Raw genomic sequence first — 14323 nt, forward strand, 5'->3', positions numbered from 1 at the left:
ATTTTGCCAACAATCCTATTTATAGGGCGTGCTGTGACTCTAGTTGTCGCCTTGGCCTCAGTTCCCGTTTTCATAGCCTCAATTTCAGTATTCCGCTGGTCGCGCACTCCCGAGAAGAGACGACGTCACTTTGGGAGCGCGCGACCAGTGAAGGCGTCTGAAATTACGCTTCCGTTTTCAAGGCAAAGCAGGGTGAAGTCAACATTTCCAACGCTGCCGGCTGCTTCAACTACCAAAACTGTTTTCAGACGTGCGGGTCAGTCGATTACCTTTGGCGGGAACATTATTCAGAGTTAACGTCGTTTATAGTTTGCGTATTTGGTGAATTAATTTCGCAGAGCTTGGCTCTGAAAGGAACAGTAAAATCGCCTTTAGAAAGAGCTGTCCTTTTTATGTGATTAAGAAAAAGAAAAACTCCTGACTAAAGAAGCTCCTTTTGTAGCAGAATTCGCCCTGAAATTTCAAGCAAATTCACCCCCACTCCCGGCGGAACTCCCGGCCCCCCACGCGTCTAACGCGCAACGCGCGAGAAGGACCGATTGGTTCTCAGTCTTTCCCAAGACCAAAATAAGGCCTGGCTGCTTGGCACGGTTTGTTTATCATGTGACTGTCATGGCGGCATGAATCAGCGCAAAAATCAGCGCTTGTATTTTCAGATCACGAGCATTATAAACAATATTATTGCATTAGCTTGAGGGAAGGATACTTGCTTATTGAAAGGAAAACTTTCGTCCTCTGTGAACATCGTTGCAGAAGCCATCATCAAACTCTGAACTTGTCATGAACGACATGACGTGACGAACGGTTCCACAACACAAGATGAACGCTATTATCGCCTTGTGTCACTTTTGTGAATTCCACGGACCTAGTGTCTTGTTTTGCACACAGGTACTGTAATTATCTACATAAACTGTGATAGATATTTTACTAACATGTGCAGCATCAAAATTATGTTTGATGACCTTCAGCACTTTAATTAAGTTTTGTCGGTTTCGTCCCCTTCTCCCTATAATGTTTCTCCGTTGAAAGGCAGGAAAGAGCCCTCTTATTCCCGTGATCTACCTTATCCACTTTGTTCTAATAATTTTTACTTCCCTTGGGGCAAGCCATTTTAGATCTGTAGTTCGTCAACCTTGCCATGAGCATAAACATGTTGTGACCAATACTTTCAAAAGTAGGATATAATTTTATGTAAATGGCATCCCGCACAGATCTCAAATGCTTGTTAATTGAAGGGTGTTTGCCCAGGGGGGTACTCCGGCTGTGTAAATGACGGGGATGATCGAAGGATTTTTTTGGGTTTGAAATTTTCGATTACGGGATTTTTTTGGGTTGGAAAATCTGGCAAGTATTTTTTTGGGTGACTTGATTAATAAAGGGAATTTTTTTGGTTATTAAAAACGAACTGGTGGTATAGGTTTTTTTGTGTTTTTTTTTGTGAAAGTGCCCTGGCACGGCCTTGGCGTTTTTAGTGGTATGATGAATAAACAAACACGAGCGTTCAATTTTTATGGTTTTCTTTGCGTTAGATTACTGCCCTCCTGGCAATTTAGGGGTAATTTGACAAGGGATTTTTTTGGGTAATGTCGCAAGACTAAGGGATTTTTTGGGTCCTGAGTTTTGCCTCCATTCGATCATCCCCGTCATTTACAAGCCGGAGTACCCCCCTGGAGATGGTCGAGATCTAAATCTTGTAATGAGGGTGTTTGTGGCTTGTATCGAATTCAAAGAAAATTATACTGAGGTGATTTCTTGCAACACCTTGAAGCCTTTAATCATCCCTCTGTGATTTCAGGCCTTTCACTGTGAAGCTCATGACCCTCTCAAAGGAACTTGTACTTCTGTTTCGGAGTGTGGAGCTTGTATCAAACGGTATGAAATAGATGTACAGTGTGTTAAGAGAAGAACTTTTCTCTCTTTGAGTTTTGTTGAGTTGTATCCACTAATGCATTGTTAGTGGAGAGGCAAAAACAAGTGAAAAGCAAAAACAAAGTGTTACATGGGACTCTGCCAGGGTAAATTCCGACAAGCGACATGGCCCAAAAAGTAGCAATAGCATATTAAATAAAGTTGGGACAGACGACCACCCTTTCTGGAAAACTTTAATTCCCTACAAAACAAGCAATTTTCCTTCAATTCTGCTACCAACAGTGACGTGAAGTGCAATAAAAAAGCAACATGGGACATTTTTTAATTTAGACAAGCAACACAGGATACCCTTCTTGCAGGGCCTCTTATGTTGCATGATTTTCTTGTTTTGGCCTGCTTGACTAACTATATGTAGGTTTTTGTACACATAACGGCTTTCCTTACTTTTAAGGGACTCGCGCTATATAGGGAAAAAACTGTCTGAATGCACGCGCAAAATGGCGTAAACAAAAGTAGACCTACTACGCTAGTGACACAGTTATCAATTTTTTTTAAAAAAGTGCTGCCCTAACTAACAAATAAAAGCTAACCGCAAGCAAACCGTAGTGGAACTAATCGCAAGCAAACTGGAGTGGATCTAACCGCAAACTGATTATACCCACGTAACTGATTATGGTGTTAGTGTTTGAAAGTTCTGAAATTACACTCATCTTAACATGAATACAATTAAAACTGAGAACTTTCAAAGCATCACTAGTAATACCCAAATTGTGCTCAAGATCATCAATTAACTAAGGTATCCACAACTGTTGACAATTTTGTTTGTTAGGAATTTTACCCGCTTTGGATCAGAAACTCCAGGCTCTGAAAGTGCACATGGATCAAGGCAATCTTGGGCATCATCCAGACCAAGCCAGTGTGAGGTCAGAAACAAAAACTTGTATCAAAAGATGCACCTATGTAGATGTTAATTCTAATACAAATTTGTATGTCTTTTGTTACACTATAGTTATGGTCTGTTTTCTGCGCTACCTGAAAGCTTTGTTGCTGTTGTTGTTGTTGTTGTTTTAATTACTTTTGGACATGAAGAAGATTGTACCTTACAACAACATATGATTAACTGTGTACTAAAAATATATACTTCACACACTTTTGTACTAACAGTAAATTGCCTCCCACCATTTAGCCATCATGTAGACAAATCCGTTGTTAGTTTGTAGTTAGTTGGTGTTAAGTTAAAATTACAATCTTATTATAAATGCCAGTAACAAATTTATTGGCATTTATTATTTAAAGACTATACCTTGCTCCGACCAATTGACCAACCAACGTCTGACTCTAGTTACAAAACTGAACCGTTTTTTGTGTTATTTTTAGGCTTGCAAGTCTTTAGACCACAACCATGCAGGATATATCAGTATTGATCACGAGGCTCACATCAGTTACTATAGCAACAGATCACCAGAGCAACCAGAGTTGTACAGCGTGGTAAGGCAGGCATGTGTCAGAAGGTAAGATACATAACTAATATTTATTGTACAGCTACAAAAAGTAATCTGCATGCAGCGTCAGTGTACATGTATGAGATTTGTAGTAACAACATGTACAGTTAATACCAGACCTCTCAACCTCAAAGCACTGGAAATTTGGAGATTGAGGTCAAAAAATCTGGAGATTTCATTAAAAACCGGGAGATTGATCAACTGACGGACAAAAATAACTAAAAGAGTCCTAAAACCAGGCGCTAATCAAATGACTTGTTACTCTGTTTACCGTGAGATTTCTGTTTCTCATCGTGAGATTGAAGTGAAGACCGTGAGTCTCACGACAAAATCGTGAGACTTGAGAGGTCTGGTATACATACACTTTTTGGCAATTAGCAACAATCACGTGTATATGCACACTTAGACATACATTAAGAAATGTGTATCTACATGTACATGTACACCATGTAGTAACCATTACCAGTACAGCTAGCCGTTATATGCTGCAGCCAAAAGTAATACTTTTCCATAAATTTTTTTTAGTGCAGCAGTTAATTTCCAGTTACTGTTAATAAATACTGTATGTGTTACACTTCCCAGCCAGGATTCTAATTTGTCACCCTGTTGCAATAATATTCACTGAAAACTTGTTAATTTCTACATGTACTTCTGATACATGTATGCATGTTAGAAAGAACACCTGGCTGTACCTACAAACAGTAACAGTATATCAAATGTTAAGGCTCAAACTTGCCCTTGTTTGACACCCTTTGATTACTTTTGCACAGCCAAACATTCCACTGATCCTAACTTTTCCTGTTTTGTTACATGTCCAGTTTAAGTTGTGAAGTGTGTCCAGGTCGTGAAGGTCCAATGTTCTTTGGGGAGGAGTCATCTGGTTATGTGTTCACTCACACTTTCTTTCTAAAGGACACTCAATCCAGAGGATTCCAGAGATGGTGAGTTAAACATCAGGCTGAGTAAACAACATGTAAAATTTAATTAATGTGAAGCACAGTACTTATTACATTTTGTGTACATGAATGTGTGATGCAATTAGTACATCAACATGTGCATGTACATTGCACATGTAGTGCTGTTGTCACTGAATACCACACTGAATGTTCTTTTTGAATGTTCTTTTTGGTTTCTAGGTATAGCATTATTGCCGTCATGAAGGACAGGATTTATTTGGTGAACTCTTGGCCTTTCTTAGTAAGGTATACTGTAGTAATTGGAATTGATATTCACCATGCATTTAAATTGTTGATTGTTGCTACAGCGGCACCTCGATATAACGAAGGGCCAAGGGACTGGCAAAATATGTTCACTATAACGAGGTTTTGTTATATCGAAGTTCTTTACCATATGTTTTACTATTACTCGGGTGAAGAATATTGTTCGTTATATCGAGGACTTCGCTATATAGAGGTTTGTTAAATCGAGGCTCCACTGTATTGAGAACTGATGGCAAATAAATTGATTACAAATAGGTTTTATTTAGCCAGAAACCTCTAACTTATAGTCACTGAAATGCATGAAGCTTTTCCATAACATCAATATATGATACAGCTTCTTTCACTTTAAAATAATCTTGAATTTATTTTGTCTTTGTTTTCCTTGTTTGCAGCCATTTCAGAGAATTAATAGATGAACTACAGGCAAAGGTAAAAATTAACATGTACTTACTTAATAGATGATGGAGTGTGCATTTATTTTTTTTTTGGAAAATATAACCACGCATGATCTATTGTTGGTTGCAGCATCTCTGTAGAACACATCCCCAGACACATAATAGCCTTACATTGAACAAATTTTAAAAATTCAGTGTCCACCAGTAAATGTACAAATTATTTTTGTCATTGCAGGCAACTGCTGTTTATGATGCCGAGCATGCTGAAAGTATTCAGAAAGGACAACACATTCAGCCCAGTGCATTTGCTCCTGGTAACAAGGCCTTTATTTTTAAATTCTATGTTTCACCATAATTCCATTTATTGGCAACATTAAATTTACATACCGTAATCCTGCTTGGCTGGATTTGGCAGTGGGAGGAGACTGGTGAAAGAAAACATGCAAAATACCCAGTAAATAGACTGCTATACATTAGCTCATAGTTACTGTATTAGATACTGTACATACAGTGTCTGATTGTAGTGTATTCCACTGTGGTAACTGTGATTTATTTACTTATTAATTAATTAATTTATTTATTTTATCATTACTTCATTCCTTCCTTCTTTAGCAAAGCTCCACATAAGCAGTTCCTTACCTCTTTATCCTTAACGGCTTAAAAAACCTAGTTTATTTTTAATTATGTAGATATTTTCAGAAGGCAGCGAGGTGGAAATAAAACCTACAGAGGTATTGCAGACCTACTCAGAGATAAGGTTAGTAAGATGGCACCACTTTAACAAAAGAACTTACTGACAGTAATGCAGATATCAAGTGCTACACACATACATTCTATTTCTAAGAATCTGACTCAGTAAGGCAGGATAAGGCTACAAAATAATAATGCAATCACCTGCATGTATGATGTGAGAAATCTTATGTGAACTGTAGTTTAACTAATAGTAGAGAGATTAAGCTTGACATTATACAGCAAATGGCATACGCGAACTTGCCTTTCATTTTGATACCTTTTTATCAAATTCTAAAATAAATCCTTCATAAAAATAGGGAAAAAATCCCACATTCACTACAAACAAAAAACTACTCATTTCCGCATATGAACGCCAAAGGGCAGACGGCAGAAGTTAAATTTTTGTCTTTTGGGGGAAAAATAAATGTCATGCTTAACTAATAAAATAATAGTATTTACATGTTGATTTAGGATCTGTTTGCCACTCTTCATCAACGGTTTTCATGGATGCTGAAGGCATGTGGAAATAGAATAACAGAAAAGCTTTTAGAAGGACCACCAAAGGCAAGTAATTCCATGTTAAAATAATTATATGTTACAGCAGTTATGGAGACAATGTTATTATTTTCCAGCCATTCTGTTTTGTTCAACTAACACAGAAAGCAAAATTTATTTATGAAATTACATTAGAACCTCCCTTGCGACCAGAAAATGGAGGTTCAAAATGTAGTGTTTGTATGTGGCTAGGGCCATGACTAAATTTCAACACATGTAAGTCTTGTATTGTCTTAAAAACCAACCAGAATAGAAAAATGTATTCAGGCACAAAAGGAAAGTTATCCAAGTGAGTACATTGTACATGTCATGTCCTAGTGTACATCATCTCCTATTGTTGTATTTCAGGAAGAACCGTTAACAGATCTAGAGGCTCAATTTGAGGACGATGAACTTCAAGGTACATGGAGTAGACAATTCAACTCTTAAATAAAGCTACTAGTAGATTACTTAACTATAAAACTACCATATGCTATCTTGACTATATTCAACACCTGAGGTGTAACCCCTCATCTGTTTTTCCACTTGCCTTTCTTGTACTGCTCTTTAACTAACCGAATAAATGGAACAGGCTACATCTTGAAGATTTCATTGAGTTCAAAAATTAGAGGGTCAGGTAGCAGCTCATAAGGTCTCACCTGAATGGCTCACTACCCTTCAAGAGAACAATAAAACAAACAATGGGACAATGCTCAGAGTGCCCAAAACAATAGCAAGTGCTACACTAGAGGACCAGTAGTATAACAAGCTTATGGGAGCTGCCACACTACTTAAATTAAATACGTGTACAAAATAAGAGCTGTGTAATAGTTCTTCAGATGTTGTATCCAATTTGTTGAGTTGAATATTAAACGTGTTTTGACTGGTTATTTTACTGATACATAAAAATTTTAAGTGGTAGCTCACAAACTCTCTTGTACATAAATTGTGTGATGAAGTATTGATCAATAACTCGTACTTTCTTGTAGAAACCACTGATACAGAAAAGGAGACTGATAGTCAAGAAGGTAAAGAGGAATTTTTCTGAGTCTAATTTATCTTCTTGTAATACAGTGTATTAAAATCAGTTATGGTCAGTTAGCGAAGCTGGTCAGTTAGGGAAGTCTTCTGTTTCATCAATTTTATTTAGAATTTTTGATTTTTTTTGATAAGGTGACATGAGTGGACCGGTTTTCAACTCTCTTCGGCACATTCTAAAGGTGAGTTGTACTTGTCACATGTACCTCTTTGATAGGGTGGTAGCTGTCCTGTTGTAATCCTTATATTATGTCACTACAGACAGAAGCCACGTGTTAGTTTATCAAGGGGGTCAAGCTTATTCTGGTCTCTGTAACATTGCTGCTTCACGCTGGATGGAATGCCAGTCCATCACGGGGTTACCCTCACCACTCGAATTGCCAGATTCCATTTATACACCTGGATGGAGAGAGGCACTGTTTGTAAAAAATGCCTTGTCCATGAATGCAACACTGTGGTCTTGACCATGGTTTGAACCCAGACCGCCTAATCCGGAGACCAGCTTGCTATCTATTAAGCCACCATGCCTCTCATGCCCAAGGGTTGCACTGCTTCGTAATGTAACTTAACCCATTGACTCCTGAACCGGCCTAAACCGGTCGTAAAGGATCCGGGCATTTGTCCCGCTTGTGATGTCATTTGTCCCGCTTGTGACATCTATGCTCAAATTGTGAAGCAGACCAAGACCTTTCCAACGATACCTAAACCAGCGTGATTAGATTAATGGAGCTTGAAATATGCACCAAAACGCTTCAAATTTTAGTGAAAAACCCAGAGGAAAGTTTCCCCTTTCAACCCTTTGATGGTCCATGGTAAGTAGTTCTTGCCTCGTTTGCGCTTTCGCGGAAATTCTTCTACTAGAAAGAAGCCTGGTAGAAGGCCAAACACTGCAGCAAAAAGAAAGGAAGAAGAGAAAAAGGAAAAGCGAAAAAAAATCAAAAAGCCTAAAGTGGTAGGATGGTGATTTATGCGCATTTACGAACTAAAAAGTTGTTAAACGTGGTTCTGGTGAGAAAGAAGGATGCATTTTGCGTTTCAAGGGCCGTTTTGATTGATTTGTAGCTATTGTAGCTTATAATAGACCTTAAAAGGTCAAAAACACCTAAAAAAATGCGTTTTTTGGAAAATCTTCAGGAGTCAATGGGTTAATTGTCTGTCCGCCGGTGACTCATGACTATCTTGCCATTTTGTAGGTGTTAGGAAGTCACCATTTTCACTTGTTAGCATTTCATGTGATTCAAGGCAACCAAGTCATTGTACGAGGCGAGAAACGAAAGACTGTTGAATCGGTTCTGAACTGTCTAAAGGTAAGTTATTTTTGACGTTCGTTCGTTAATTCAGTTAATCACTGATTTCATAAATTGCACATTTCGTGTTTTTGCGTCGACTATGCCGATCTTGCCAACTGGTTTACTTACTTTACCGCCGACCGGTTAGCTCAGTTGGTAGAGCGACGGACTACAGTGCGGGAGGTCTCGGGTTCGAGTCCCAGACCGGACCAACACCCAGGGTCTTAAAATAACTGAGGAGAATATGCTGCCTTTGCAATAACGACTGCAAATGGTTAGATATCCTAGTCTTCTCGGATAAGGACGATAAACCGTAGGCCCTGTCTCCTGCATCTTCAGTGTTATGGTCAGCAGGGGACGTAAAAGAACCCACACGCTTATCGTAAAGAGTAGGGCATGGAGTTCCCGGTGTTGTGGTCTGGTCTTTGCCCGTTGTATTGTGCTTACTGTGAAATGCTCGGAGATATTAGCTGTATAAGCTACTCTTTAAATCCGAGGGTAAACAAAGTGATGATGATGATGATGATGATGATGAATTGTCTAACAGACCGAAACGGGCGTTTTACTCATTGATTCGTTGCATTTTTTAATAGGTTCTTATACCCAGTGGTTGCTGTTCCTTCATTCCTTACAGTACAAAGTACAAGGTAAAGTATCTAGCACAGAAGCAAGTTGAAGAAGTAAACCTCGCCGCAAGGTGTTAAAAGAGTGCGCCATAGTTTTCATGCAGCTTTTGTTGTTATAATAATTTTGTCTGCCGCTTTATTTTGCTCTTGGGTTGGCTAAGCAGTTTGGAACATGTACTTTCACTTCATGGAAAAAAATCTCGCGTTTGATTATAGTTTTTATTATTGTGTGTTTGGAACTTATGCAAGGTTAATAATCAACTTGTGGACCTTTCAGGATTCCTGGCGATGTAATTTTCTTGGTCTTGCTCCAGGAGTTGAGATTCCACCTCATGTGCTATCGTCTGACCTTTTTGTTCTTCTTGATATCATTTCCCCACGAGGACATGTAAGTACAAAGATAATCCTTGTTGCTGTTAAAGTTATTAACGTCCAATAAACACGAATAAAGGAGTTTTACGCGGATTGTTCAAAAAAGGGCTTTAGATGCCTCATCTCCCACGCTAAGACAGTTTCAGTTGCCTTAGGATGCTTCCCCCAGACTTTGCAACGTCTGGCAGCAACCTTTCCAACAACCGTGCACAAGTTAGTTCTTTGTTAGGACTGGATAAACGTCTGCTGACGTATTGTGAACTACATTTGAAGAAAATTGCTTTTGGAAAAGCAATTTTTTCCACAGTTATTTGACGCCCAAGCGGTAAAACAGTCAGGTATTCGGCCATTGAGTCACTGTACAGTATGTGAGGAGAAGGTGGCGAGAGGTACATGTAACCAACGAGTTTCCATTCTTCTTGTTATCACTGCCTTTTGTTCAAAGATTGATATCTGTGTTTCTTGCCAGGTCCCTGAGGGTTCTGCTACTGAACAATCAAGGTGAGTGGTCCAGAATTGTTATTACTGCATATATTTCCTTTTTCCCCTTTATCCGAATTTGAACCAAAAAAGAGTTTTGACAGTATCGGAGGTCCCATGTATGGGTGTATATGCCTTCTTTTCAGCACGAGTTTGCATTAAATGTTTGTGTGTTTAATAATTGTTTGTCGCGTGCTATTATACACTTTGATTTGTGCATCCTACCATTCATACGCATCGTGATCATGTGTCCTTTTTGTTAAATTTGACTGCGTGGTTTCATTGTCCCTACCGTGTTTATCCTGTTTATTAGAGATGAAGAAAACGACTTTCCTGGATACGGGTTTGTTGTCTGTGGAAAAGAGAATGCTACAGGTAGGATACAGTTATTAAAAATAAATAACAGTGAAGTTCCGATTTCTCGAACCTCCAATGGAAACGAAAACTGGTTCAAGAAATCGGAGGGGTGATGGGGATTGTTTAACTGCCGTTTAACTGAGTGAAGAAAATCCAAGAGAAAAGGCTTTTGGTTCGAGTTTTAGGGAGGTTTATGGGAGGCGCGGTGGCCTAATGGTTAGAGCGTCGGACTCCGGATCGAGCGGTCCGAGTTCGAGTCCCGGCCGGGGTCACTTGTGTTGTGTTCTTGGGCAAGACACTTTACTCTCATAGTGCCTCTCTCCACCCAGGTGTATAAATGGGTACCGGCGACATAATGCTGGGGGGGGAACCCTGCAATGGACTAGCATCCCATTCAGGGAGGAGTAGAAATATTCCTAGCCGCTCAATGCTACGGAAACCGGGATAAGCTCCAGCAGTGTGGGCCGCTTGGCTCGTGGCTTCTCCTTTTTAGGGAGGTTTGAAAAATCGAGGGTTCGAAAAATGAGGATTCCACTTCGTGTTTAAACACTTCTTTTCTTGCCCAAACATGACACACAAGGCCAACTACTAAACTCCTGTGTTTAAACCATTTTAATGTTCTATGTTTATTACTTTATAGATTTTTTTTTAATTTACTAGCGTTTAGCACGATGGAACTAACATCAATCAAACTCTTTTCAGATCCAACCATTCTGCAAAAAGTAGAAGAAGCTCTGGAGAATGACAGCCTATCTGATGCAGTGTTTGATCAACTGTTGGTTTGTCTCAAGGAGGAATGGATGGAGTAAGATTTCTTGGTTTAGATTCATCCCTTGGTCCTCAAATCCACGGGGGGGGGGGGGGGGGGGGGGGGACTCAAACACTCAGGCCTTCTAATAGTATTTTGTAAACTATTAGAAGCACGGGCACTAGAAGAACGTACCGAGCACTAGAGTAAGTAGCAAATTACAAACCCAGTTCGTGTGTTCGAGATCATCAAGCATTAACTTGGACCTGAAGGCTACAACTTTCTGTTGTATTTCGTTTGTTTGCTTTGTACTTTTAATTCTCCTTATTAACATTTACTCAAAGTTATAATTTTTTCATGTTATCTATGACAATTCGGCATGGTGACATACATTAAGTTTATTTTTTTTTTTGTCAGCTGTCTGCTTGAAGAGCATTCCAACCACTCAATAGCAGTAGATTCCAAGTAGCCTGTGTACAGCCGTCCCGCTCCCCTAAAGACAGGCTAATTCCAAGTTGATAGAAATTAAAGTTCAATCCCAACCAAGATTGAGAGACTGAGAATCCCAATGAATTCTAACCTTTCTGTTTGTCTGTTATCATTTCGTCTTTATAGCAAAGTAAAGGTGATTTTCAAATTTGCGCGGTCAGGTCCCAGCACCAGTGAAGATAAAGAAAAGTAAGTGCATCTCAGTAACGCAAAGGCAATTATGTCACGCTAGGTCACGCTATTTTAGAAATTGGTTTCTCTAGTGCGTTTACGTTACCTGTAAGTCATACAGTGTTGTAACATTTTAATTTCCCCGTTTTATTAATATCGTGGTGTTATTCTGTTTTAATCCTTCCAGGCTTCTTAAAATTCTTGGTGCCAAGCCAGAAGATGAAATTGTTCTCAAGTTTTGGATGACAGGACTTAACAAACAGTATCGATCGCATCTGCTGACCTGCAGTAGTACTGGCTCATCGCCATGATTAAAGCCCACCAAAACCCTCAATCTGTGTGTCTTACGGCCCGGCTCCTGAAGCTAATTCCCAGATTTCATCGGCATCGAGTATCGTGCAAGATTTAGCTCTCGTCAGTTTGCCTTCCTGTTTACTTGGTGATGAATGTGGCGGCTTATAAGCAACTGGTGTCACGGATAAACAGAAGAAAACTCGTAGCTTAATATATGTGGCAACAGACAAATGGCACAGAATTTTAAATGACAAAACGCCAAATAGACAACTAACAAGTGGGTCTCCAGGAACATTGTTTGTCAAGAAATATTCTGACCGTTCGTTTTCTCTTTTACTCAAGCTTTGAAGAGGCCATGGTTTGAAAGGTCAAGCTTGCTATAAATGCTGTCAGTATATTTCGTTCACGCAAGAAAATAACTTCATTGAAGAAGAAACTCAAGGATGATGCCCTTTTCGTTTGTAACTGAAGAGTTTGTTAAAAAAAAGAAAGAATTTTGAAAAAACCGAGCAGCTAGTTACAATGATGAAAGCTAGCCAGTAGCTTCTTCAATAATGGACAAATCGCCAGAATATCAATACCTACTCAACAGAGATCAGACAGCATTGTAATTATTAATTGGCCAAAAGCAGCAAACAGGCAAGGTTGTCAGGCTATAAAACAAAGAAACGGCGCTCATAGAATGCATTATTATTGCATGCAGCTCCAGGAAAGAAAGTGCAAAACGTTTGTAAAAATAGATATATCTATATTTTCTAACCTTTACGAAAATTAAACTTCTTAGAAAGCAATGTAAATGGCGTTTAGAAACCGGTGGCAGTGCTGCATGTAGCCTGGCTAATAGTGCGGACTATTAACTTTGGTGGCGGCTAGGAGAGTTTTATTTTACCAGACCCGTATAGTCCAACACGCAGAAATCATTCGTCCTGCTCACTACTTCGCAACTGACATCTTTTTATTTTTTAGTAGCATGGGGTGGACTGAATACAATGCATGCTGTGGAAAGAAAATACTGCATGCGCGGTCACTGCATGTAGCGTTTTCCGACAGAACCTTTTTCTTGTGTGCAGGTGTCGTTGGGAGACTTCGAAATCATCCGTGATTGATGTTTGGGTGGATCAATCACAGCCACATTTCAGCTGGGCTGAGGCAAATCTTGCGCCTGTCTAAAACTTACATGGGGGATTTTCCGGAAGGTTTCAAATTAAGAGCCCGATTTTTAAAACTCTGTTGCAGTGGCACAAATTTTAGAACTCCAGCCGATTTTCATCCTCGCAATTTAAATAAGGCCCGGGCCAAACGTCGAACTTCACATGAGTCGAACCTAATGCAAAAGACCAAAAACAATAGGTTTTGCTCATTTACGTTAGGTTCGACTCATGTGAAGTTCGACGTTTCGCCCGGGCCTAAGGCAAAGAAAATCGGGCTGACGAGAGTGTAAATTTGCTTGGAACAAATCAGGTCGACAAATCGTAGCGTGTAAACCGGCCTTAAAGGTTGAATTACAGATATATTTGCCGGTTAAAATAATCTTCTAGACCCTAAAAAACACTATCCAGTAGATGCCGTAATTTTTTTTGTCAACCCTTACTCACTGGATAACGATTTGGCCGATGGATAAAGTTTTTAAGTATATACCAAACCAGTAAATGGTACTTTCCGCACGCCCGATTGGCTACTCATAGTTCGGCTATTTAGTATATACTTAAAACCAGAGAGTCATATTCTCTTGACTAAACCAATAATTCACCACTGTGTCGTTGAAAAAAGTGGATATCCACCACCATTTACCTCCACTTCAGTGAATAATTTTTAACTACCCGTTGTACCTGAGTGGACAGTGGCACGTGACCTCGGCTGCAAAGTTAAGTGTGGCTTCAACGAGTGAAAAGGAATGGTTTTTGCGGTAAAAAGCAACGAAAAATCACTTTAAAGCATTTTTATTACTAATTGTGTATTCTACAAAACTACAAAAATCTGTTTTAGCATTGAAGTTGATTTTAACTTATTTTTTACTTTTACTTGTAAATTGCTATTAAAAGTTTAAACTCCAAACTGTTATAATTGACTAAAAACAGTCAATCAGATGGACGTTCTTCATCTTGCATTGCGCCGGTTACTCTTCGTCACGGACAGGAAGCAATTCCACGTACAGTTTTAGTTTGAACGTCATTTCTTTGCCTGAGGAAGTCCTTTTCCCAGTTACG

General features: G+C 39.3%; 1 protein-coding gene across 2 annotated transcripts; it reads left to right on the forward strand.

Annotated features, from left to right (window-relative positions):
- The first annotated feature begins 608 nt into the window (after nt 1–608).
- LOC144633048 (folliculin-like) lies at nt 609–12907 on the forward strand. Of its 2 annotated transcripts, none has more exons than XM_078491822.1 (21): nt 609–888; nt 1796–1872; nt 2699–2792; nt 3247–3380; nt 4190–4312; nt 4508–4573; nt 4984–5020; nt 5222–5300; nt 5676–5743; nt 6190–6286; nt 6626–6673; nt 7242–7280; nt 7426–7472; nt 8484–8597; nt 9173–9226; nt 9483–9593; nt 9885–10078; nt 10371–10432; nt 11117–11219; nt 11778–11840; nt 12010–12907. In XM_078491822.1, the coding sequence occupies exons 1-21, from the start codon at nt 820–822 to the stop codon at nt 12131–12133; spliced, it is 1803 nt and encodes a 600-aa protein (XP_078347948.1). In that variant the 5' UTR covers nt 609–819; the 3' UTR covers nt 12134–12907. The 2 variants fall into 2 exon arrangements, with proteins under 2 accessions (XP_078347948.1, XP_078347954.1); XM_078491828.1 differs by having other exon boundaries at nt 10047–10078.
- Nucleotides 12908–14323: the final 1416 nt, after the last annotated feature.

The sequence above is a fragment of the Oculina patagonica genome, chromosome 1 (assembly GCF_052425735.1).
Source record: "Oculina patagonica isolate OP01 chromosome 1, crgOcupat, whole genome shotgun sequence".
NCBI classification, from domain to species: domain Eukaryota; kingdom Metazoa; phylum Cnidaria; class Anthozoa; order Scleractinia; family Oculinidae; genus Oculina; species Oculina patagonica.